Source organism: Ictalurus punctatus, chromosome 29, assembly GCF_001660625.3.
Source record: "Ictalurus punctatus breed USDA103 chromosome 29, Coco_2.0, whole genome shotgun sequence".
NCBI classification, from domain to species: Eukaryota; Metazoa; Chordata; class Actinopteri; order Siluriformes; family Ictaluridae; genus Ictalurus; species Ictalurus punctatus.
The window spans coordinates 2,161,297-2,188,117 of NC_030444.2; the positions used below are offsets into that span (position 1 = coordinate 2,161,297).

The following is a 26,821-nucleotide window of genomic DNA, read 5'->3' on the forward strand; positions in this document are numbered from 1 at the left end:
GTACAACCAACCGATGTTTTCCCCTTCATAGGGTTTGTGGGAGTGATCAAAAATAACGGCCCCCTCCTGAACTAACCCTAGATAGAACAAATTATTGAATGCCCCCCCCCACCCCACAAACACAGAGGTACACAGAGAGAGAGAGAAATCTGTTTCTATTTACACTCAAATTTCTTGAAATCTCTTATATCCGACATCAATGTGTGCTGTTTTTACAGAAATCAATATGCCGTGTGTGTGTGTGTGTGTGTGTGTGTGTGTGTGTGTCCACAGGGGGCAGGGGAGAGAGAACATGCCTCCTGCAGTCCAATCACACACACAAACACGTTTAAATGGCCAACCGGTCTCACACACACACACAGAGAGCCAGCTGAATGTAGTGAAAGAAAAACCCACAAAACTGCAAATATTAATATTAATGAATAATGTTTTGATGCAGAAATGTGGGAAGTGTATTATGCAGGGTTAAAGAAGAGAAATGTAAATGTAAAAGTGAACCGCTTGGTAACATTTGTAAATTATTCACGCCGCCTGCTCTGTCAGCTCTGCGCCCCCTCTGACTGTCGAACAGACCAGAGCAATCACACCCTGAGCTCCAAAACAACACTGGATTACAGATATCTAGCCTTGCAAAACACTTCCTGTCTGTAGTGTAGGTATTGAGAAAAGGTATTGAGAGTTTTGTGTGCAAAATAAGGAAAAGAAAATGGAAAGTAATTGAGGTTGAGAGGTTGCCTCGCACCTCCGGGGTTGGCGGTTCGATTCACGTGCCCACCCTGTGTGTGCGGAGCTTGCATGCTCTCCCCGTGCTTCAGGGGTTTCCTCCGGGTACTCCGGTTTCCTCCCCCAGTCCAAAGACATGCGTTGTAGGAAGATGGATGGATGGAAGATGTTTTGTTTTTCCTATAACAGAGGGATGATAAGAAAGGGGGGGGAAATGATATAAAAATAAATTAGAATACTGTGAGTTTATTTAAATCACAGTCCTGGGTTCAATCTTGAGCACGGGTTACGGTCTTTGTGGACTTTCTGTGCATGTTGTCCCCGTGATCCTTTGGGATCGTAAACATACAGGTAAGCACATTGGCTATGCTAAATTGCCAACTGTAGGTGTGAATGTGTGTGGGCGGTCCCCTGAGAAAGACTGGCGTCCCATCCAGCATGAAGTCTCAAGCGCCGAATGCTACCCAGATCCACCGTGACCCCTAACCAATATAAAGCACTTACTGAAAGGGAGCGAGAGTGAGAACTTTTACACCGTATGGCCAAAAGTATGCGTGTTTGTGTTTGACTGATGCGACTTGCTGTGTTTAATCTTATCGCGAGTGTATCAGTGACCCTCCCCGAGATATTAAACACTTCCAGAGTCACATAATGAACAATGGATCCCTGCTGCAAAAAAACAACAGAAACCCTCATAGCATTTATAACGGTCTTAATGGGAATTGTATTGGTTTTAACAGAAACTCTAATGCTCCCTCTGGGTCTCTACTGGTAGTTTGTTGCCTTCCATTGGCGACATGTTATGTCTAGTGGATACCATTAAGGACATACGTCCTTAACACGTCCTATGTAGTGTAAAGTATTTGGAAATGGTTTTAATGCTTAACAACCGATGGTTTGTAATAGTACTTGTAGTGGAAACCAGAATTCCTGTGTTGGTTTCTATTGTTATATTGTTGTGTATATACTTTTGATTATATACATTTTTATTTTGATTATGACCGGCCACCATGTTTTGAATGGAGAAAGATCACATGACCATGTGAGGCAAACTTCTGAGTTTGTAGAAAATACATTTCTTTTAGAAACCCACTCCAAATGTGGTCTTTTTATTTCTGCAAGAGTTTTATCAACAGAGAAACGTGTAAAAGAATAATGTATTACAGACGTCCTACTGACAAACTAATCCGTTCCGAATAGGGCTTGAGACGCGTTTGGAACGGCGTCCATTTTATTTACCCGACTTCCCACTCGCCTCAGCCACTCGGGCGCATTCGGCTCCACTCGGCTCCATTCGGCTCCACTCGGCTCCATTCGGCTCCACTCGGCTCCGGCACGACTACAACAACAACGTCCGCGTGCGATTCTCTCCGTGTGCATTTAGTCTGGTCTTCTCTTGGTTGGAAACGTGAAAATCCCCGTTGATGGTCTCTGTCACATTTTAATCAGCGCCGTCGGTCTAGGCGAACACGGGAACGGAGCTTTTAGGGGGAAAAACACACACATATACACATACATACACACATGACCCCGACGCTGGAGTTTGGGATTTATTCCGTTTCGGTTATATAGAATCGGTAAGGTGATTTATTATTATTATTATTATTATTATTATTATTATTATTATTATTATTAGGAATGTAATGAGATGTGTTTCTCAGATTGGTGTTTTGTCCTGTTTTTAGCTTCAGTAGTTAGAGACGGGTGAAGTCCTGCTGTTTTAGACATTGATTTTTTTTTATTCGGGATCATTTATAGAGAGAGAGAGAGAAAGCGAGAGAGAGAGAGGTTAAGCTAACCCCCCCTCCTCCCTTTAAATACCTCACACCGGGCAACGCTTTTTATTTTAGATCATCACCCTTCTGATTATATAAAGCAGAAATTTCCACATTTCTATTCTGGTATATATTTACTCTAAAATAATATAACATTTCTACATTTTAAGGACTGTTTAAACACCGCGAAGGCATTTCTTAGCGACTTGTTGTTGTTGTTTTTTCACGGTCTAAATGGACTAGCTCGCGAGCTTAGCTTCTAGCCGTTGAGTTTAGGTTCACGTCGGGTTGAAAAACACAGATAAATATATCATTATTTAAATTTAAATAAAAAAAAAACTAGTTGGTAGGGGGAAAACAAACAAACCCGAACATGAGTAGTGTATCGTTTGTGTGTTCGGGTGAGCTTTCTTGGTTTGTGGTGACGTTGGTGCGCTCGCGCTGTGTTTATGCTAGCTAACGCGAACTAGCCTTAGGACGCAGCTAGCTAGCTAAAAGAAGAAGAAGAAGAGGGGGGGAAAGGTTCCGTGGAAGTGCTTAAACTTCCTTATGTCGTTGTTGTAATGGAATAAATGTTCAAATATACTTTTTTGTATGTATGTACGTGCGTGTGTGTGATGGACTTGAATGAAACGCGATGGATAATAGAACTATTTATTGTGTATGAATCGATGAGCGTATGTGCTAGCGTGCTAGCTAGCTGTAACGCGACGTTACTTGTGTGGGATTAACGAACACACACACACAGGAGCTGTTTGTATATAATTACACATCTTTTATACGCGATATCTAAAACCCATATATACATATAACGTGTATACACGTACAGAATGTTTATAAGTTGTGTGTTTTTTTTTTTGTTTTTTTTTTTGACGTTTTAAGACGCACCAAAACAAAAGGGGGGCAGATGAAGACGTGAGAGCCGGTCCCACCGCCCAGCGTTCATATTTACTTCACTTCTTTTAAACTAGCAAATGTTTAATTCTGTGTGGTAAGTTTAACTTTGTTATTATTCTCGACAGATTTTTGTTTACTGCTTTGGTGGTGGAGGAAGGAAGAAGTGGAGGGGGGAAAAAGGGACAGACAGAGGTGTGTATATAGAGGAGAAAAAAGAGAGAGGAAGAGGAAAGAGAGAGAGCGCCTCCACACCCCAGCGTAAAGGAAATGCCCATCGCGGCTACTGGTGCGCCGCCAGCGACTCCCGAGCCCCGCGTGCGTCCCCGAGTCCTTGCCGGGGCCGAGCGTGTGCCCAAGCGCGCCCCAGAAGGCGAGTACAGCGCAACGGAGGCGGCCCTAGTCGCGGACAGACTATCCAGCGTGCACGGGGTTTCCGCCTCCTCAGCGGCTCCTTCTCACCCGTCACACCCTTCTCACCCGTCTCCCCCGGCGCACTCACCTCAGCCCATGGCCACCGAGCCGCCCAGGACTCGGTCCCGCTCGCGCTCCGGATTCTATCAGAGCGCTGGCGCGAACAGTGGCGCAGGGAGTCCGGGCGCAAACCTCCATCATCATCACCACCATCATCATCTTCATCATCATCATCAGCAGCACCAGCTGAGCGGCGCATGCGCGGTGCTCGGGGCTCATGGACACCCGGAGAATCTGCGGCCGCCCCCCGGCGTGCTCTCCCCGGGCGGACACCGGCATCCAGGTCCCGGAGCGCACAGGAGCCCAGGAGGAGCAGGTACAGCTCTAATTTATTTATTTACCGCGTTAATGAACATCACGCGGGTGTGCTGTTGTAGGAAACGAATAAACGACAGGGTGACGGCGTCCGAGAAGCGGATTATTTTTATATTATTCCTATTATACTACGACGGTTTGTGGATTCGATTTTTATTTTTAAATCCGTTTGGAGTTGCGTTTCTTTTAGATTAGATCCTGCTCTCGCTTCTTTCCGAGACAGTCGCTGCTTTGATGAGCCGCTCAACAGAGTCGAGCCGTTTTTGTCAGCCATTTTGTTTTACGACATTCAGTTCGGGACCCCGTGAAGTAATTTGCCAGGTGCGGATCAGGACAGTTTCCGAAGAGATTACGAAGGTGTTTTCTCTTTTCTGCGCGAGATCCGAACCTCTTCGCACGAGCGGACGTCCGATCTCATCCCGAGTATCGGTATCGGGTCTGCAACCGGTGTGTCTGTGTGTAAGGCTCGGCCGAGATGTCCCGGTCAGTCGTGGGTTGCGAATACGGTTTGACACACGGCCTGCCTGAAATGCGGCGTCATGACGGAACAACCTTCTCTTTTTTTTCTTTTTTTTTTTCTCGCTCTCTCTCGTTTTTTTTTTTCTTTTTTCTTTCTTTCTTTCTTTCTTTCTGTTCTTTTAAAGCCCACACCACTGCCTGGAGCCTGGAGCTCTACCGTTTAACAGCTTCATCTCAACACTCGCGCTGTGTGTGGTGTGTGAAAACGTGAGTTTCGAAGAAGAGGTTCACTTTTTCAAGAAATGAGAAATGAAACGATAACAATGGTGACCGTTGGGGTGGGGGGGGCACTTCAGTTTAGCTGAGCAACACCGGAATTGTTTGGACTCATCTCGATTAAAATGTATCGATTTGCTGTTGCGGAAAGTTAATCAACTCCTCCCGACCAATCACATTCGAGGATTCAGCAGGTTTATCTTTTTTTTGTTTGTTTGTTTTTTTACTTCTCCAGTGTAGATTCCTCCTCATTCAAGCGAAATTACTCCACTGAGCGGACCTCCCATGTCAGTAACCGCTCCCGCTTCAGAATTTTATTTCCCGTAGGATAAATATAGCAGGCCGGGTTTTCCCCCTCGCAGGGGCAAGTCGTAGACAATCGCTCTGTGATGTGTCTTTGGCTCCGAGTTAATAATTGGCCCGGTGGCTGGATCCGATTATCCTCCGTCGTTCAATCTCGTCTTCTGTTCTCGGTGTGTCTTTGGGTGGCGTGGGTTTTGGGGAAGGGAGGGGGAAAAAAGAAAGAAGTTTGTTGGCTTTCGCAGTCGGACGTGGAAACGGACGCGCGTGATTGGCTAGAACTCGTTTCGCCGCACGTTTCATCCACGCTTCTTCTCTAAAACGTCCCACCGCTAACCTTGGAGAACAGTAATAGTTGTTTATAATCTTCCCGTACGTACGAGCTCCTCGTAGCTGGAGTTCAGAACCCGTCTCGATCGAGCCACGTTGACGATAAGGCTGAGAAACTGCGCGAGTGTTATTATTCTCGGTTCTTTAATCGGGGTGCGTAGACTTGGAGACCGTATAACACGTTGTCTTTTTCTTTTTCGTTCCTTCTCGTCCTTCTCCGCTGTACTGCAGTGAATACGAGCTGTCCAATCCAAACGTGTTTGAGTTGCCTGGAAAATAGCTACATGCAAAGAAAATATTAAATAAGTAACTAAGTTAGTAGCTAGATTAGTTAGTAGCTAATTTTTTTGTGAAAATTCTTTATTTATGTTGAATTTTTTAAACAATTTATCGGTGTTTTCATGTACCTGCGTGGAAAGATCGCCCGCATTAAGTGCGTGCAGATTAGCGAAAGAAAAGCGCCGGGACGGACGGACGGCCGTACACGCGGAAGCTCTGCGGTTACAGCGTGGAGTCACGTCACGCCAGCGTGCAGCGCGTTACGGTAAAATAGCTACGTGATCAATAAACCGTAGCAACCGTAGTTTCTTTCTCTGGTGGTTGTACTTCTAGTTGCTTGTAGTTATTTTTCATGTGCGAGCGGTTTTGAATGTCGGTGAGTAGGAGTTTAAAGGTTGTTCTTGCCTGATGTGGGGGGGGGGGGGGGGGGGGGGGGGGGGGGGGACGAAAGCATTTCCCAGCTGCATCGCAGCTTTGACCAGGCGTAGTGAGTCACAACTGTTGCGCACACACACACACACAAACCCAGATACAACTTTTCCAACTTTAGAGATCACGTTTGTGTGTGTGTGTGTGTGTGTGTGTGTGTTCGATCACATAAAGCAATCAATGGGTAAGCACACCGGAGTTTACATAGGAACTCAGAAAGAACAGCGACACACACACACACGCACGGTTGATTAACCCCGGACTGGAAATACCTGCCTACTGCTGCTGCTTCTACCCTAGTCCACCAGCTGTGTGTGTGTGTGTGTGTGTGTGTGTGTGTGTGTGTTATCAGCATTTGTTTCCTTTTTTTCATACATTTCTGTTGTTTTATGTGCAGACTGTGTGCACACAGATTAGCCTCACCTGTAACATTACTGTGTATGTGACAGAGAGAGAGAGAGAGAGATATTGACCAAAGGATAGATAGAGTGAGTGAGTGTGTGAGAGAGAGAGAGAGGGAGAGAGAGAGAGAGAGCGAGCAAAGGAGAGATATCGACCGGGATCAAAGACACGGCTTTGATAACGAGGAGAGCTCAGCACAGTGAAATCCCCCGAGTTCAACACCATCTGCTCGCAATACAGAACAAATTCAGCTCACGTGTGCTCTCTCTCTCTCTCTCTCTCTCTCTCTCTCTCTCTCTCTCTCTCTCTCTCCCTCCCTCCTCTCTGACCGTTCTGTCCTTCCTGCCATCGTTATGCTCCTCCCGAACGTTGCTTGCTGAACCTTTTCTTTATTCTGTTTCATTATCAGTGTGAGACGTTTGGAGATGTGGCCGTTGAGAGCGCGCGCGCACACACGCACACACGCACACACGGACACGTGCACACGGACAGTAGCAGGCCTCTAGAGAGCTGTTCTGCTATAGGTGTCATATTTTTATCAGAGGAGAGCCAGTTGGTTAATCAGTTCCCTGTAGGATCGTTTAGTTCTCGCGCTGTCTCACGCTCGCGCTGTCTCACGCTCGCGCTGTCTCACGCTCGCGCTGTCTCACGCTCGCGCTGTCTCACTTACTCTTTTTCTATCTCACTCTCTTTCTCTGTCTCTCCCTGTCTCTCTCACTCACTGTCTGTCTTTCTCTTAATTGCTCTCTCTGTCTGTCTCTCACTCTCTCCCTCTCCCTGTCTCTCTCACTCACTGTCTGTCTTTCTCACAATCTCGCGCTCGTTCTGTCTCTCACTCTGTGTTTCACTCATTCACTGTCTGTGTCTCTCTCTCTCTCTCTCTCTCTCTTTATCTGTATATACTGTATGCACTACAGATAATAGGAGTGTGTGTGTGCGTGTACATGCGTGTCTGTTCTCAGGCACCTGGCACCTGTGAGCACTCCTGTCCGTCTGCTCTTGAGCACTGAACATGTCGTCGTCCTCCCGCGTCCCTCTGAAGACGCTGCCAGGTCCAGACGCGGTGCACCGTCCGCTCTTTCATTTAGTTTCCCTCCTGTGCCCCCAGTCCCCACCCCCACCCCGTGCAGGTGGAGGCGGAAAGACTCGCTGTCATTGACCGAGAGAGAAGGGAGGACTCTGGGTGCACATAAAGAGGCCCAGTGTGGTGTGTTAGTTTAATTAGCGAGCGTGATCCAGGCCCAATTAGAGCGGCTTATCCGAGCCGCACCGTCCAGAGACGCAGAGCCGCTGCTCCACCTCCACGTTTCCTCAAGAGTGCTTCAAGAAGGGCAGCTGTGGGAGAGAGCTGCGGGGTTTGCGTCACCATGCGCTCGGGCACTGCGGAGGCGTCCAGGAGACCATCCCTGACTTGTATACGCACCGAGATCCGTATTCCAGTGAGATCTGATTCATTTCCTGTTTTTAGTGATTTATTTCATTTGTATGTAAAAAAAATTTTTTTTTTTTTAGAAATCACAAATCGTATTTGAATAATTTCCTGCTGGCGAGTCGATTCACTTCCTCACCGGTTCACCAGTTCAGTGTGATGTCTGCGTTAGAACTAAACGCCGTATACGTCCTGGGTCTGATCTAAATCTAATCTCTACGCTTCATCTGAGCAGCTCTGCAGTAGGAAGTGAGTCGTCACTGCGGCTTGTGTGGAGGATTAGGACCTTAGATCAGATCTCAGACTCTGTCCCTGTGTGTGTGTGTGTGTGTGTGTGTGTGTGAGTGAGTGAGCAGGCTGTAAGGTTGTGTATATATTTATATAATGAATGGTAGACATGGAGGAACGCTGTTTATAGGAAACTAATCAGTGATGACGAGGTGTGATGAAGCCGAGTTTCTCCTAATGCACCAGTGTTGTGTACATCATCGATGGAACGACAAGCTTCTCTCTCTCTCTCTCTCTCTCTCTCTCTCTCTCTCTCTCTCTCTCTCTCTCTCTCTCTGTCTTTGTCCCTTTTTCTGTCTGGATCTCCCTCATTTTTTCCCCTCTGTCTTTCTCGATCTATGTATCGTTTTCTTTCTCTCTCTTCTTTCTGCGTCTGTCTTTCTGTCTGGGTCTCTCTCTCTGTCTGTCTTCTTTTCTGTCTGTCTCTTTATTCCTTTCTTCTCTTTGCTGATCTCTTGTCTCTTTTTCTGCTTCTTTCTTTTTTGCGTGTCTCTCTCTCTCTCTCTCTAACAGACCCCTCTGACTATCTACATATCTCTCTCTCTCTCTCTCTCTCTCTCTCTCTTCTTTCTTATTTTCTCTTGTCTGTTTATGCCTCTCTTCTCTCAGCCTGTCTCTCTCTTTCTGTCTCTATTAGGCCTCTCTGTCTGTCTTTTTCTGTCTACATTGCTCTCTCTCTCTCTCTCCTCTCTCTCTCTGACACTGGAGACTCCTTCCGTCAGCGTTGCTTTAAAGCCGTGCCCGTGAAGCGCTGACGGTAGAGCGAGGTTACGAGAGAGAGAGGGACTCTTTTTACCTCTCTGCTCGGTACCGTTCTGCGTGAACTCTGAGGACGTGAAGGATGCGTGTTTGAGTAAACAAGGCGCGTTTTTATATTAGCGCTCGGTGCCGTCTCTTTGTCAGGTGATAATTAAGAGTTTACAGGATGCTGCGAAGCAACGATGCGCGAACTAAATATAATATTTCCCCAGGTTCCTCGTCACGCCGTCACCGTTTGATGGGCGCACTGTTCCGAAACTGATCCTGGATCAGGTCACCGTGTCCCCGTCTTCACCCGCACAAACATCAGCCCCAAAATGCCCGGGTTTTATTGATCTGCTTTTATTTTGTCGATATTTAAAACCATGAACGATGCTCGAATGAACACTTTGTATTTCATTCACTCAAATCAACACTTCTCATTTTCACTTTCTCGCACACACACACACACACACACACACACACACGCTCCCACACTCCCACACTCCTCCATTTTCATAACAAAGGGGGCTATTTGTTTTCGCCTGCTTTTGTGCGTCTCCAGGCAACCTCTCGAGCAGTTCCGGCCACTCCGGAGCTGGACGGGGAAACGGACCAGCGAGCCGCGCACCGCCCGATTTCCCCCCCCCCCTTCCTCTTCCTGATTAACCAAGTGAACCTGTTTCAGTCCTTTACTGGAGGAATAAATCCCGACTCTCACCTGAACTTTCACACCGAGTTCGTTTCGTTTTGCCGGAAAAATAAAATTCTCGTTGAGGATTCCTCGGAGCCACCGCCGCAGACGGGAACGTCACCACGTTGCCCCGTTCGCCCGAAACTCACTTCAGAAGTGTAAGGGCGAATGTTGAGCTGTAATCTTTCACGGATTATTAAATTAAGTTGAAGTAAAGGTCAGTGTTCTGGCATTTCGGTGACAGAATTAAGACACTCTGAGCGTAAGACGCTCGGAGGAAAGAGCCGTCTGATCTCTTCTGCATACCCGAGCTCACGGGCGCTCATGATTGGCTGGTCTGACTGTGATTGACAGGAGAGCGAGAGGATGCTCTTGTGCGGTTTTCCCAAACCCCGAGCAGATCAGATCTGTCCCCGACCCTGGGCGGATCAGATCTGTCCCCGACTCCGATCAGAACTGTCCCTGACTAGACGCCGACCCCGATCAGATTAGATCTGTCCTTGACCAGACCCTGTGCAGATCAGATCTGTCCCCGACAAGACCCTGAGCAAATCAGACTAGACCCCGACCCCGAGCAGATCAGAACTGTCCCTGACTAGAGCCCGACCAGGCCCCTGCCCTGTCTTAAAATGCAAAGCCAGCTTCCTGTCAGAACCAGGACCTGTGCCCCGTGTTGTCATGTTACCCGTTTACCAAACGCGAGAGTGTGCGTGAGCGCACATGCAGAAGAGCCGAAACGAGAGAAACTTTGGGTGAAACCAAATCACGTTTCATGGGGCCCATGGTGGAGCGAGAGAAAAGGGCCGAGAGTGCAGAGAGAGAGAGGGAGAGAGAGGGAGGGAGAGGGAGGGGAAAAGGAGAGAGGGAGAGACAGGAAAAGGGAGAGTGGGTGTGATAATTTGTAGTGTGTGTGTGTGTCTCTCTCTCTCACCATACGTCTGTCTGTCTGTTCTGATATCTTGTGTGTGTGTGTCTCTCTCTCTCTCTCTCTCTCTCTCTCTGTGTGTTTCTTTCTTTTTTTCCTTTTTCTGCCTCTCTGTCTCTTTTCTCTCTATATCTCTGTTAATCTATCTTTTTCTGTGCATCTCTCTCACCTTCTCATTCTATGTCTGGCAGTCTCTTTCCCGTTCTGTCTCACTCTATCTCTCTTTCCCTCTCTCTCTGGCTTCGTCTTTCTCTCTTATCCAGTTTCTCTCTCTCTCTTTTCCTCTCTATCCCTCACTGTCTGTCTTTCATTCTCTTTCCCTGTCTGTCTCTTTCTGTCTGTCTTTCTTTTGCTCTGTCTCTCTCTCTCTCTCTCTCTCTCTCTGTCTCTCTCTCTCTCTCTCTGTCTCTCTCTCTCTCTCTCTGTCTCTCTCTCTCTCTCTCTCTCTCTCTCTCTCTCTGTCTCTCTCTCTGTCTCTCTCCCAATTCAACAGTGTTTTATTGGCATGATTGTTATTAATCACATTGTTGCCAGAGCAAATAGTGCAGGTAGAGCTGTCTCTGTCTCTCTGAGAGAGGAAGCTGAATACAGAGAGGAAACATTAGCCCAAACTCTCTCTCTCTCTCTCTCTCTCTCTCTCTCTCTCTCTCTCTCTCTCTCTCTGGTCTGGTTTCAGCTTTTCCAACTCCGTCCTCTTTTCCTCTGGCTATTTGTTGCTGTTGAGTTTCAGAGGTTAAACCTCTTTCAGTGCTCCCCCTCCCTCCCTCTCTCTCTCCCTCCCTCTCTCTCTCTCTCTCTCTCTCCCTCTCTCTTTCCATTTACTTCCTCTTTTCCTGCACTGTGTTTGTTTGTCGCTTCTTTCTATTCAGTTGGGTTACAGTTATGCAAAGCACTCTGGCAAACGCATACAGCCTTCCTGTGTGTGTGTGTGTGTGTGTGTGTGTGTGTGTGTGTGTTGTGCAGATCTCGCGCACATGTTTTGAAATATGCTGTGAGAATTAAAACCCGGTCGCTTCCTTATCAAAGGACGACTGTGCGTTCGAGTTCAAACCACCGATACCGCTTCGACAATAAAACCGGAGTGTCCGATCTAAGCGTTCAGACGCAACACCAACACGACGTCGTGCTCCTGCGCTAGTGGCACGTCCCCAACCAAATATTTATTCATTTGTCCGTTCATTCCCACATCCACACTGATTTATAGGACTGTTGGGAGTGTGTGTGTGTGGACAGTTTGACAGGTGAACCGGGTGTGTGCGCGTGTGAGAGTATTATTAATGACTGGCATTAGGAGAGAGTGAAACCGTGTGGGGGGACAGAAGGAGGGAGGGTGCGAGGGAGAGGTAGCAGGAGCGAGGGACTAAAAGGGGGCAAGGGTAGAAAGATGGCGGAAATGGATCGAAATAACTGATGCACTCTCGAGCTCTGAGCAAAATCAATAACGGCCATGAGGGGATGCCTCAACCCCTTAATGTCTCTCTCTCTCTCTCTCTCTCTCTCTCTCTTCCCATCCCCCATGGCTATCCAAGACACCCCCCTTCCTTTCATTTCTCCATCCGTCTCTCCGCTGTCTTCAGTAGCGTCCCGTCTGCCCCGTGTCTGTCCGTCTCCGATGCTGTCTGTCGGGAGACATGGCCGGACCGCTTACGTTTAACCCTTTCGCTGCACCAAGATGGCTGCCGCCGTTTGTTTTATAGCATTAGTGTTTATTTACTCGTTTATTATTATTATTATTATTATTATTATTGCGCTTTGCAGCCAGCACTTCTCTCAAAATAATCAACAGGTTCTGATCAAACAGGAACAAACCATCTCTGGTTAATAATAATAAATAAATAAATAAATAAGGGGGGAGGGGCTGTTTGTGATACCACATGAGTTTCAGTGGCATCCCGGCACGTTTACCCGCACCACTTCGACGCTTCAGACCCTGGCGTCCTGTCGATCTCACGGCCTCGGAGGTGAATCAGACACGCTGTTAAAGTAGCAGGGATTTCCCAGCATTCAGTGGGGCTGATGAAACTCCACCTCCCTTCTTCACGACGTCCAGGAGTGACATCACTACTAGGGTTAGGGTTTCACCCTAAAGTTCAGGCTTTCACCTGGACTTGATAAGTGCGCTGCTCACAGCGTGACGTTAATTCCAGAACATGTGCTACTAGTAATAATGAGTCCTGCTATTACTTTTACAACTAGTACTCTTACTACTACTACTATGAGCATCATTGCTAGTCTATCTACTACTACTAGTATTACTACTAATATTCCCACTCTTACTGTAACCGTATTACTACACTTACCACTAGTACAGTTTGGTCTGACTAGGATTGCAATTCTTCCTACTATTACTACAACCAGTATACACTAGTACTGAGTATTCGTGCTAGTTCTTCTACTAGTACACATACTGCTGGTATTAGTACTAACATGGCTGCTCGTACTCCTAACCTTATTACTACGCTTACCATGACTACTACTAGTATTACAGTTCTTCCTAGTACTATTACTACTAGTGTGAGTGTTATTGCTAGTCTTATTACTACCACACATACCACTACTAGTATTACTAATCTTGCAAATGCTCATCACTAATCTTATTGCTATTAGTATTAGTTGTAGCAATACTACTAGTGTTGCTAACCTTATGGCTACACTCATTACTACTCTTACTCCTAATCTTATTTCTATGCTTACTACCATTACTACTGCTGTTCTCATTGCTTTGCTTACTACCTTTACTGCTACTACTAGTATTACTATTCTTACTGCTATGCTTACTACCATTACTACTACTAGTATTACTATTCTTACTGCTATGCTTACTACCATTACTACTACTACTAGTATTACTATTCTTACTGCTATGCTTACTACCATTACTACTACTACTAGTATTACTATTCTTACTGCTATGCTTACTACCATTACTACTACTAGTATTACTATTCTTACTGCTATGCTTACTACCATTACTACTACTACTAGTATTACTATTCTTACTGCTATGCTTACTACCTTTACTACTACAACTAGTATTACTATTCTTACTGCTATGCTTACTACCATTACTACTACAACTAGTATTACTATTCTTACTGCTATGCTTACTACCATTACTACTACTACTACTACTACTAGTATTACTATTCTTACTGCTATGCTTACTACCTTTACTGCTACAACTAGTATTACTATTCTTACTGCTATGCTTACTACCATTACTGCTACTACTAGTATTACTATTCTTACTGCTATGCTTACTACCATTACTACTACTACTAGTATTACTATTCTTACTGCTATGCTTACTACCTTTACTACTACTACTAGTATAACTATTCTTACTGCTATGCTTACTACCATTACTACTACTATTATTACTATTCTTACTGCTATGCTTACTACCATTACTACTAGTATTACTATTCTTACTGCTATGCTTACTACCTTTACTGCTACAACTAGTATTACTATTCTTACTGCTATGCTTACTACCATTACTACTACAACTAGTATTACTATTCTTACTGCTATGCTTACTACCATTACTACTACAACTAGTATTACTATTCTTACTGCTATGCTTAACTACCATTACTACTACTACTAGTATTACTATTCTTACTGCTATGCTTAACTACCATTACTACTACTAGTAGTGTTGATCTCATTACTAATCTGTTTACATATTACTTGCTTAGTTCTCTCTCTCTCGCTCTGTCTCTCCCCCTTCCTCTTGTCCTTCTTCCCCACTCCGTGTGTGTGTGTGTGTGTGTGTGTGTGTGTGTGCACTTTATTTAGAGTCAAGTTGATGTTGTGTGCTATTTGTGTGTGTGCATGTAAAGAAGTTAGTGAGGGAATAGAGCAAGCGAGAGGCTGTATGGTGCAGTACAATGTCTGTCACTCTCTCTCGCACTCTCTCTCGCGCACTCTCTCACACTCTCTCTCTCTCGCGCGCGCTCTCACACACACACCCGATGTCGGGTTTGCGATGCCGAGCCGTGGCTTACGGACGGGTTCAGATCAGTCCATGCCGAGATGAAACACAACAGATCAAACTCTTGCTGAGAAGCACAGAGGATGATTTAATTAGTTACACTCGCGCACGCACACAAAAAACCACACACACACACACACATCTTAATTCTGTCTTCAAGCATCAGAGTGAGGAGAGAGACAGATCTTAGGCAGCATCAAGCAACAAGAAGAATTCTAGTGCCACACACATATATATATTACACACACACCCTGCTCCAAGGACAGCAGTGTGTTTCATGGCATCCAAGGGCAAGTCCCTCCTCTTCATCTGATGAAATCCAAGTACAAGACTACATACAGCGCGTACAAACACAAACGCACTTTAACGTCGTAACGAACGGCGTCTTACTGTTACTCAAACTGACCCGGATGCTTGACTCATCCGCTTTTGCTGATTAATTTCTGCAAGCGTTAAAATAACGTCAAAGAGGTTTTGAACTGGTTTTCTGCCACTGTTAGCAAACCGTCTTGTGCACATTATTAACATGTACTTATGTGTGTGTGTGTGTGTTTGCAGGAGCGATGGGAGGAGTGTATCACTATCATTCCGAGCCGACCTGCGCAGACGCCACAGATAAGGTAAAAAGGCTTGGGTTTGGGCTTTTATGTTTTTTTTTTTTTTTATTGTATTTTTTTTTTATAAATACGTCAAATCAAAATGGCCGCTCGCAGAACGAACAAGAACCCGAGTAGCACTCGCTTTTAAAAGAGTCGTGTATGTTGAATATGCGTATATTTACTTTTAGGCCAATCAGCATGCAGACATTTGTTTGTTAAATCAAGTTTTAAGAGTGACACGAGTAGCACTACAAATGGTAGTGTCGTAGTAAGGGTCGTGATGCTAGTAGAAGGAGTATTAGTAGCAAGAATAGTAATCATAGTACGAGTAGTACTACTAATGTCAGCAGTAATAGTAGTACTGGTTGTATAGCAGTAAGCGTGGTGATGCTACTAGTATTAGTAGGAAGAGTAGTAATAACAGTAGTACTGGTGGTAGTAAGACTAGCAATAATACTACTAGTAGTGGTAGTAACAGAATAGCGATAAGTTTGCTGACTTGTCAGCGCGTAACTAAGCCGGAAAACACGGAGCTGCCCTCTCCCGACACGTTAACACGTCCACGCGTTCGTAAATATTTAGAAAGGTATGTACATGAGCGCCGCGCGTTCCAGTCACCAGTCACGCAGCCTGCTGTACAGTAACGAGGAGATCACTCTGTGTATTATATATTAGTGGAAATTGTACCAGGCTCCCGAGATGCGGAGAAGGGGAAGGTGAGGAAGAACGAGGTCTAGTGTCAGAAACGAGAGGAGAGGAGGAGAGGCGCTAATGATCTCAGCCCCAGCTGCGGGGACGCAGCGGGACGAGCGAGAGGGCGAGAGCAAGGAGGAAGTGGCATCTCACAATTTGAATAAAATAAATAAAAATGTGGAAAGGGTGTGTGTGTGTTTGGGTGTGTGTGTGTGTGTGTGTTTGTGCTCAGCTTGAAGGTTCTGCTTCAGTCAGCTGATGCATCTGCTGTTCTCATGGAGTGGGAAAATGGCCTTCCCAGCTACTAAAAAGAAAACAGTAGTCTTTACCAGACTATAGTGTGTGTGTGTGTGTGTGTGTGTGTGTGTGTGTGGGTCAGAGTGAAAACTCTACATTCTGCTCTCACTAACAGCACAGAAAAGGAGATTGACTCGTGGGAGGTCCTGAAACATAGAGCGCTGAAGATGGTGTGTGTGTGTGTGTGTGTGTGTGTGTGTGTGTGTGTGTGTGTGTGTGTGTGTGTGTGTCTCTCCATTCCTCTCCATTCCTGGGCTTCCACACAGGCAGGAACAGGCTCTCCTCGCTGCAGAATGTAGAGGCGGCCTCAAAATGGGTTTGGCTGTCAGAGAGCGAGGGAGAGAGAGAGGGAGGGCAGCAGTGAGGCATGGAGAGAAAGAAAAGGGCAAAAAAATAATGAGGGGTGGGGGGGATGGAGGGAGGGGGTGGTGGGGGGGGGGACAAAAAAGCCTCTACAGTGTAGCTCTTCACACACACAGTCTTGATGTAAGGACGAGCGTACAGATAAGAGCCCTGACCTTAGCGCTAGGGTCGTTAATGTGGATATAATTATCCCGGAGGTCAGGAAGTTCAAGGCACAGGACTGACAGGAAGTGAACTCGAGGCCCGACCCTGCACTCTGACCCCGTACTTCCTTCTGTTTGTCTCCAAGGATGTTCGTCGGATATATGCTGAAAGAAAAGCACTACGATGGCTAGGTAAATATAGCGTGAGTGTTCTACAGAGTTCTATAGTATACACACACACACACACACTAAACACACACACACTAAACACACGCTAGAGGTTTGTATATGTATGTTTTACATTTTTTTACTTTTTCCATTAATGGTGCTATTTTCTTGTTTTTCTGTCGCTATTTATTTATTTATTTATTTATTTATTTATTTATTTATTTATTTATGTAATCATCCCATCGAACGATGTTGATGACTGAGCACAAGACGACAGCGGCGATAACCCGAGGTCACGGTGGCGCGCTGTGTTTTCGCTCCAGTTCCCTGTTCGCAACTTCACTTCCTTCTGCAGCGAATACAGACGAGTGCAACCACAGCGCTGCAGTTTCGCGCCGGTTCTGGTCGGTTCGTTCGCTTTTAAGTAGCTGGTTTTTAACCCTGTGTGTAGCTTCGGGCGTATCGAACCGGACGCCGTGTCCGGACCGCGAGCGAGTTGTGTGAAGGGACGGTGTGTGTGTGTGTGAGGTGTTTCCGTGCAGCTTCGCGCGTCGCTAGGTGTTACACGTTTTGCTTTTTCGCCAAAGTCCTGATGGCGATCTGGAGGGAGAACCTGAGAGACTGAAAAGCCTTCGGACGAACACGAAGTACCACACGGTTTCGCATCTTGCACGTATGTTTGTTTAGCGTTCATGGAAGGAGTCTCCAGTGTCGGTTAGTTGTCAAGCAGCAAATTCACTGTGGTATAAGAGGAATAAATCTGCTTTCTGGGTCGTCGTAGTAACGCCGCTTCATAGCAGTGAATTTGTCTGGTTAAATCTAGGGCTTGTTGTGTTTAAATGCCCCAGGGCTGTGTGTGTGTGTGTGTGTGTGTGTGTAGGGGCTAGTTATGTGCAGATGCCTCAAGGCTGTGTGTTTCTGTGTGTGAATGCCCGGTGTGTGTGTGTGTGTGGGCTAGTTGTGTGTAAATGCCCTGAGGCTGGGTGGCTGGCGAGTGTGTGTTCATAGCTCATCATCCTCAGCAGCTTTAATACCCCCCACCCTGTTCCCCGGAGACCACGCCCCGTCCCTTCTGCCCGTCTCTCCACCTTCCCCTCGTCGTCCCGCATGCGCGCGCGTCGTGCTCACGCTACGAGCGCGTGTTTCATCTGCAGCTCCAGGCGGTGAGGTGCAGCGTAGCGAGCAGCGCCGTCAACCTTGCTTGGAGCTCATGAGCCGTACCTGCATGACCGCGTGTGTTGATAATCGCATGAATACACGTGTGCGTGTGCGCGCGCGCGTATATAGGGTGTTCCTAATAAAGTGGCCAGAGAGGGTTTATTGCACCAGGTTGTAGCTGTGAGAAGCGGGAGCACTTTTTGAACCCTTAAAATGAATGCCGGTCTTCGTTTCTTTGAACACGGTTTAACGCCAGTGTGAACGCAGGGTCTCTCTGACACACACTCACGCGCACACCCATACAGGACGAGGACGTCGTTTGCTTCGCGGTTTGACTGTGCACTCGTTCTCTGCACTGCCTGATGGGGAAGCGGAGGCTTCAGGGAGAGAGAGGGAGAGAGCTGCGTGTGGGGATGGGGTGGGGGGGGGGGTGTTTCGAGGGAGAGGGAGGTGTGGAGAGAGGGGGGAGGGGGAGAGGTGTGGAGAATGGTGGTGGGGGAGAGGGAGGTGTGGAGAGATTGAGTGTCGGTGTGCGGACTGAGACGGAGGCGAGTGTGAAACGTTACACCGAACCTGATTAGGGACACATTTTATTTTTATAAAAGTATTTTTTTTTTAAAAAAAGCATGTCTTTAAAAAAAGAAAGGGGGGAAAAAAAAGCGTGTGCGCTGGATCTCGTCCCTCAGTTGTTTCCTGTTGGTGATTAAACACGGAAACATGCGCACGCACACCGTGGTGTTGACGGCTACGACCTGATGGTCTGTGTGAAATTTACCAACCCCAACGTGTGTGCGTGTGTTTAGTGTGTGCGTGTATAGCGTGCGTGTAGTTTGTGTATAGTTAGTGAGTGTGTGTGCGTGTGTTTAGTTAGTGTGTGCGTGCGTATAGTAAGTGTGTGCGTGTATAGCGTGCGTGTATATTAAGTGTAGTTTGGGTATAGTAAGTGTGTGTGTGTGTGTGTGTGTGTGTGTGTGTGTGTGTGTTTCTCCATCGACGATAATCTAAATTTCTTAGTTTTTGTACTTTCTCTCTTTGCCTTGTCTCTTGTATGGTCTCTCTCTGTCTTTATCTCTTTTTGTCTCTCTCTCTGTGTCTCCGTGTGTGTGTGTGTGTGTGTGTGTGAGAGAGAGAGTGTGGGCGTGTGCCCTGTGTGAGCGGTTGTGAAAGCTCCTCATGACTCAGTGAGTTCCCGTAAAGAGACGCATCGTGCTGTAGATGGAGTGGATTAGTGTGTTTTGCGCTCCACTGACGCCGACACCAGAAATGTGTCATTTCAGCGTCACACTCAAGCTGGATTTTACTCACCCTGCGTGTGTGTGTGTGTGTGTGTGTGTGTGTGTGTGTGTGTGTGTGTGTGTGTGTGAGTGAGCGAGCGAGAGTGCGTGCATCTGTTGCGCAACAGCCCTTCCCCACACCCTGGGTTTCCTTACAGTTACAGGAAGTGACCTCACTCCGTCCCAAGGCAACAGAAGGCGGTGGTGTCGTATTCAGGAAATGACTTTAGGTTGGATTGGTGGAATTAGGTGTGTGTGTGTGTGTGTGTGTGTGTACAGAGGTTTGTTGTTGAGGTTTATACATGGACTTATAGATAGATGTATGTAGATAGATGATGGATGGATTTATAGATAAATGGATGGATGGATGAATTCATGTGTAGATAAACCAATTAATGGATTTATGGCTGAACTGCTGATTGATGGATGGGTTTGTAGACGGATGGATGAATTGATGGATGGATTGATGGATGGGTTTGTAGACGGATGGATGGATGAATGAATGGATTGATGGATGGGTTTGCGGATGGATGGATGGATTGATGGATGGGTTTGTGGATGGATGGATGAATGGATTGATGGATGGGTTTGTGGATGGATGGATGAATGGATTGATGGATGGGTTTGTGGATGGATGAGTGGATTGATGGATGGGTTTGTGGATGGATGAATGGATTGATGGATGAGTTTGTGGATGGATGAATGGATTGATGGATTGATGGATGGGTTTGTGGATGGATGGATTGATGGATGGGTTTGTGGATGGATGGATGGATGGATGGATTGATGGATGGGTTTGTGGATGGATGGAAGAATGAATGATGGATGGGTTTGTAGACGGATGGATGGATTGATGAACGGATCTGATTTATAATGGGTTTGATTAAGTGCTGATGAGGTATGGAGATGAATGGAAGGAAGGATGTAGTCTATTTTACCGCTTTATTATCTGTCTATCTCCATTTATACTTCAGCAGGTGTGTGTGTGTGTGTGTGTGTGTGTGTGTGTGTGTACACCCATCGCCTGTAAAAAGTAAATAATGCTTCAGTAGTAACTCTGTGTATTCTCTCTCTCGCAGACGGAGGACTCCCCCAGTCCGAAGCGCCAGCGGCTCTCGCAGCAGTCTGTGTTAGAGTTGGCCTCGGCCCCGCCCTCAACGCCCTCACCGCCCATCAGACCGTGGGAGCTCCCGCCCAGTCGCAGACCACACCCCTATCCTCACTCGCATTATCACTCGGAGCGCTGTCACACACCCGCCAGGCACAGACGCAGGTACACTGATGTAGATTTTGATGATGGTATTAATAGTGAATGATGATGATGATGATGACGACGGCGATCTTCCCTCTGTGGTGCGTCAGCCCTCCAGTGCGACGTCAGCGTGCCCGGCGCGAGCGCCTCTCTCGGCTCCATCACGGTTCCCCCGGCGGCCCCCAGGATGAGAACTACCGCCACCCTCCTCATCCTCACACACACCCTCTTCACTCGTACGGCCCGACCATGCCCCCTCACCCGCCGGCTGGTACCGACGAGCCCCGCGCCTTCCACCCTCCTGCATTGTCGCCACGGCTACTTCATCCACAGCAGCAAGGCACAGTGGTCATGGACCTCCACGAGCAGGTAAGATGGCGGTCGTGTCGTGATGGTCAAAAATTGTGTCCTGGGTGTGTAGTTGGTGCAGAATGATGAGCGTGTGTGTGTGTGTGTGTGTGTGTGTGTGTGTGTGTGTGTGGTAGCTTCCTCAGGGTACAGTCCCCGTATCGTACACCGTGTCTCCAATGGCAGCTCACGGCCTCCCGCCTCCTCTCTGTACGGGACAGCATATCCCAGCATGCTCCTCTCAGCAGCAGGTGCCCGCCTGCTCAGTGGTCTTCAGCAGCCAGCAGCACTACCCCGTCTGCCCGCCTCCGGTGCGTGTGCGTTTTGAGGCAGTGTGTATATCATGGCATCACACTCATTATACTCTGCTGCCCCCTTGTGGTCGAAGCAGAGAACTCCAGGCTCAATATACCGTTTGTTATGAACTAAAAACGTGTTTAAAAAATACTAAACATCTTTCCTCTTCCTGTGTAGATGCTGCCTGCGTGTTCGGTGCAGCACTTGCCCATGCCATACGCGTTTCCTTCACTGCTTTCCAGCGATTCGACCTTCCTGCTCCACCCGCCACACCATCTCTCGCACCATCACCACCACCCACCACACCTGGCCCCGCCCACACACTTCCTGCCCTTCCAGACACAACAGTCAAGATCAGTGAGTATATACACACACATGTGATTGTTTGTTTGTTTATTAAGTTATTTATATTAGAGCAAGCATACACACAGTTTCATTTGTCACTTATAAGTGGTCTTGTGTGTAGCCACTACAGAGGATTGAGAATGAGGTAGAGCTGCTCGGAGAACACCTGCCGGTAGGAGGCAGCTTTAACTACGGCCACTCGGGCCACCCCAGCCCCCTGCCCCCGTCCACGCCGTTGCAGTTCCTCTCTCACGATCCCCTGCCGCAGGAGCTCTTCGGAGTGGTGAGTAGTTTTCCGAGGATACGTTCATCGATCTGGAAAAAAAGAGAGATTCTTCGGAACAGTCAGCAACACGGTCTTTCTCTCTCTCTCTCTCTCTCTCTCTCTCTCTCTCTCTCTCTCTCTCTCTCTCTCTCTCTTTTCGTCCCGCGCAGCCATATCCGCACTTCATGCCTCGACGCATCACGGGTCGGCGGTACCGTTCGCAGCAAGCCGTGGCTCCTCCCACGTATCATCCCAGCCTCCTACCGTACTTCCTGTGAGTCTTCATTTATTTATTTATTTATTATTTTTTGGACATATACAGAGTATAAACATATAAATAATTCTTTCTTTCTCTCTTTCTCTGCGCAGATCTGTTCTTCCAGTGCAGCCTACAGCCGTGGGGCCCGCTATCAGCCTGGAGCTGGACGTAGACGACGGAGAAGTGGAGAATTACGAGGTGAATTATCATTTACGCGCTAGGGGGCGGGGCGGGTCAGAGCTGAAACTTCGCTGGTTTCTATAGTGACTCGCCGCAAGCTGTTCTAGAACCCACATAACAGAGTTCAAGGTCCAAGAAGAACATCCGTTTTTATCGGGGGCGGGGTTCCATAGGTTTGTAGACTACATGACGGTAGTTTTATTTTATTTCTTTAAATAATTGGTTAGTGTTGATTCAGGAAAAAGCTGTGTAGAGTAATACACGCGTATGAGCAGCCATTTTGTGCATAGCTAAAACGTGTGTGTTTATACCAATCTTACACCAACGCCTTATTAACAGTTTCCGTTAATCTAATGTGTGTGTGTGTGTGTGTGTGTAGGCTCTGTTGAACCTCGCAGAACGTCTCGGGGAAGCCAAACCACGCGGCCTGACGAAAGCAGACATTGAACAGCTGCCTTCCTACAGATTCAACCCCAGCAACCACCAGTCCGAGCAAACCCTGTAAGCAACACACACACACACACACACACACGCGCGGGCAGCACAGAGTCATAAGTTTTAACAGCAGCAGTGATACGGGTAGGGGTACGACTGATTGAGCTACTATTGAACAGAGCACACAGCGAGTGTGTCGGGCTGTGGTAGCGAAGCCGAGGGTGCCAATAATATTGTAATGCAAACTTTAAAGATGTTAAAATGCAGTTTTGTGCTACAAGAGATTTTCAGATGCTGGAGCGGCATTCTGTTGAGTTTATAGTGTGCTGTGTAGGTGCTGCACTCTTTAACGTGTGTGTGTGTGTGTGTGTGTGTGTTTCAGGTGTGTGGTGTGCATGTGTGACTTCGAGTCCCGACAGCTGCTCCGAGTCCTGCCCTGCAATCACGAATTCCATGCCAAGTGTGTCGACAAATGGCTCAAGGTGTGTGTGTGTGTGTGTGTGTGTGTGTGTGTGTGTGTGTGTGTGTGCGCGCGCGCACCTGTACATTATTGTAAATCAACACCGATTTAATAAAAGACTCTTCGGCTCTGATTGGTGGTATAGATTTGACCTTTGACCCAACCTTTAATTTCAGGCTAACAGAACCTGCCCCATCTGCCGAGCCGACGCCTCCGAAGTCCAGCGGGATTCCGAGTGACCGATCCCGACCCGTTTTCACTCCTGCCCCATCTCTCTCTCTCTCTCTCTCTCTCTCTCTCTCTCTCTCTCTCTCTCTCTCTCTCACACACACACACCGTGTACATGCTTGCAAGGACTTTTTCTCCAACATCTCGACACACTGGACTTCCTTTGAGAGATATATATACATATATATATACATACACACACACACACACGCTTTTAAAAAAAATAATAATAATTTTTTATTCCGTTAACAGTAAAGTTATGTGATTAGCTCCTGTTTGCATCACATTGTCGTTCTTCTAAAAAGCAAGCACAGATGTCTGAACAAACACTCTCACTCTCACTCACACACACACACACACACTCCGTTTTATTAACCCCAAGTATCCAAAGACGATTCTCTGTTCAAATTCAGTCACACCATCACTGCCATTTCTCTCATCTTTATTCCTTTATTTGTACATTATTATCTTCAGGTGGGTACAGGGTGGCTGAGGTCATTATTCTGCATTTGTGTGTGTGTGTGTGTGTGTGTGTGCGCGCGCGCGCTAACATTCCCGAGCGTGTGAATTTAGCTTTTATGAGGAAGTGTGTGTCCTTTCCCCACCCACCCCCACCCTTTTCCTTTATGAATAAAAATAGTGCATATAAATGTATGTATGTATCTATATAGAGACACACACACACACACACACACACGTAAGAAAGAAATCGTGTTCTTTTCTTCCAAAAACGAGGAATTTTTTTTTTATCTATATATTTAGATGGGCGGGGTTTGCTCAGTTATAATCTAGCAGTCTTATAGAATTGGAATACTGTGAGTTTGTGTGTGTGTGTGTGAGAGAGAGAGAGAGAGAGAGTGTGTGTCGGTGTATGTTTTGGTTAATGGTATGTTATTTATCCTGTATGTGTGGTACAGAACACTGGCTTCCCAGTCTCATGTCTGCTCTCTTCTCTCATTGGCTGCAAATGCTCGCGTGTGATTGGTCAGGAGGTATGATGATGATGATGATGATGATTATTATTATTATTACTTTAATTTAAGCTCTCCTGCCTTAAGAGTCCGTTTTTTCTTTCTTTTCCAACACCCCACCGTTATCCTGGAAAAGAAGGATGTAGTCTTCCTCCCATAGCCGTCTTTATTATTTATTGCTTTTTATTATACTTTTTTTTTTTTTTTTTTTTTTTTAAAGTTAAATATCCTCTCACGTTTTGGCAGGTTATTGTCGTGCATTTCCACGTAGCATTTTTTGAGTAGAGAGAGAGAGAGAGAACCCTTATCGGCGAGCTTGAGGACGAAGTCGTTTCCCTACTCGATCCCGACTCGATCGCTTGAAAACGCCGCGATCGTAAGCATTAGCAACGTAGCTCTCGTTCAGTTTGTCGTCGTTTTGAACCAGTTTAAACTCCTCGCACGGTTTTTCGTGTTTTTTGTTTGTTTGTTTTTGTTCACGGTGATCAAACGACGCCGCCCTCCAGCTCTTTCCAGTTTCCCGGATTCATTCCAGCTTGTTAGCCTTGTCAAAGTGCTCAGAGTGTTGGTTTTTTTTTTTTTTTTTTTTAAAAAAACCAAAATGCATCACAGTCCGTCCGTTTTTTTCAAATCGGAGTCGATCGGCCTCGACCCATTCAGTATTTGCTGTTCCGCTCGCTCGTTTAGTCTTGCACTCGAACGTCAGAATGTGCGAGCTGGAGTTGGAGTTGCAAAGGAGAGAGGGCGGGGGGAGGGACTGTTCAAAATGGCCGCCTCTATAACATGGCCGTCCTCTGAGACGTGTGAACCCGCCACGTTTTTTCCGGACTCCTGAGAAAACTGCTGTCCGCCCTCACGTTCTCCCACGATTGGCTAGCGACGGAGAGTGTGTCCCTCCCACTCTGAGCGCACGGTCAGTTTTGCTCTCTCGGACCCCGTGGATGTCTACGGCGTCTCCGTTCGGTCTTCTGTCGTGGAGCCGCGTGGTTTAAAAACCACCGATGCACGCTTTCGTTTTGATTCCGTGCTCAGCACTACATCATTCAGCACTTAAAACCTGCAGTTCACATCATTATTCATGTAAAATCAGGTAGCACGGGGGAGGTGTGTGTGTGTGTGTGTGCGCGCACGTGTTAGAATGTTTCATCGGTTCATCACATTTTATTATAAAAGAAATGCACAGCAAACTAGTTTCCTTTCTCAATACATCTCTCTCTCATGTCTCTGATCCTGTGTGTGTGTAAGTGTGTAATAACCTGCCATAGACGCTTCATAGGATTGTCATAACCACGACCGTCCCTGCCTCGACCTGGGTATGTGTGCGCCAGTGAAAGTGTGAGCGAAGTGTAAGCTCTCGTAGCTCGCAAACCCGTAGTGTCTTAACTGCAGATGCCTTTCAGCCGTTCTCCAGCATCGTCCAGTTCAGCGTCGCGCGTCGCGCCACTTCGCGATATTCCTCTCGGATCACTTTACTAAACCCGACATCTTACTTTATAATGTATGTATTTTCCCTCCTGCTTGGTACAATAGCAGTTACCTCATTTTTACTATTTATGGTGGTTTTTTTTTGTTTGTTTGTTTGTTTTTTTCCTCTTCTAAACAAATATGAGAGCTTCTGATCCTTTTTTTTTTTTAAATGGGTTTTAATTTGTTTTCCATTAAAAATACAATTGTATCGTTTAACATGTAGTTTCTTATGTATAATATCTGTAACCAAAATCATTTGAAGGCTTGATATAAAAATTTTTAACAAACATTTGTACATTTTCTATGAGAGTTATTACTAGTAACGCTTTACTAAGTAGTGCAATGATTTTGTTTTGGTTTTTTTTGTTTTTGTTTTGTTTTGTTTCGTTTTTTTCCCTCTCTCTGACCCCGATTCCCAGTCTTTTGGATTTCAAAGGGTGGTTCAGTAATAAATGTATAACGTTCTCTTCCACAAACTGACTTTATTTTTCTTCTCTGACATTCGTTTTCCATCGGGATGAATCTATAAAGTTCTTGTAGTTTCAATTGTGACCGGCAGAGGGCGACATCATACACCGTTGAAGCTTCCGTCTGTCATTACAGAATTTCTGTCTCAGTAGGATGAACTCACACTTCTCTCTCTCTCTCGCGCTCTCTCTCTCTCTCGCGCTCTCTCTCTCTCTCGCTCTCTCTCTCGCTCTCTCTCTCTCGCTCTCTCTCTCTCTCTGTGTGTGTTAATTATTTGAATAAGTGGTTCTAAGTGGCTTCATTGTGATCATCTGATTGAGGCTAGTCGGTGCAGCAAGTGGAAGTTTCTTCAGTTTTCTATTATTCATAGGCCTGAACGGTCCCAGCGCACAGCTCTACCACAAGCCTTGTTGAGACCGATGAT

General features: G+C 46.5%; 1 protein-coding gene across 4 annotated transcripts; it reads left to right on the forward strand.

Annotated features, from left to right (window-relative positions):
- The first annotated feature begins 2,094 nt into the window (after nt 1-2,094).
- Nucleotides 2,095-25,040, forward strand: rnf38 (ring finger protein 38). 4 transcript variants are annotated; one of them, XR_008393784.1, is made up of 14 exons: nt 2,095-2,300; nt 3,521-4,182; nt 15,286-15,347; nt 20,502-20,695; nt 20,785-21,043; nt 21,160-21,333; nt 21,497-21,676; nt 21,786-21,947; nt 22,100-22,203; nt 22,299-22,386; nt 22,748-22,869; nt 23,186-23,285; nt 23,440-23,558; nt 23,589-25,040. XR_008393784.1 is itself a non-coding variant. In XM_017461405.3 (13 exons), exons 2-13 carry the CDS (start codon nt 3,663-3,665, stop codon nt 23,500-23,502), a joined length of 2,028 nt encoding a protein of 675 aa, XP_017316894.2. In that variant the 5' UTR covers nt 2,095-2,300; nt 3,521-3,662; the 3' UTR covers nt 23,503-25,040. The 4 variants fall into 4 exon arrangements, 3 of the variants coding, with proteins under 3 accessions (XP_017316894.2, XP_017316895.2, XP_047008159.2); XM_017461405.3 differs by having other exon boundaries at nt 23,440-25,040; XM_017461406.3 differs by lacking the exon at nt 2,095-2,300 and adding an exon at nt 2,552-2,624 and having other exon boundaries at nt 23,440-25,040.
- Nucleotides 25,041-26,821: the final 1,781 nt, after the last annotated feature.

Coding starts and splice junctions, on each gene's coding strand:
- rnf38 (XM_017461405.3), top strand. CDS start 3,663: ATGCCCATCGCGGCTACTGGTGCGCCGCCAGCGACTCCCGAGCCCCGC. Junction 21,044..21,159: donor TCATGGACCTCCACGAGCAG/GTAAGATGGCGG, acceptor TGTGTGTGGTAG/CTTCCTCAGGGTACAGTCCC. Junction 21,948..22,099: donor CGCAGGAGCTCTTCGGAGTG/GTGAGTAGTTTT, acceptor CGTCCCGCGCAG/CCATATCCGCACTTCATGCC.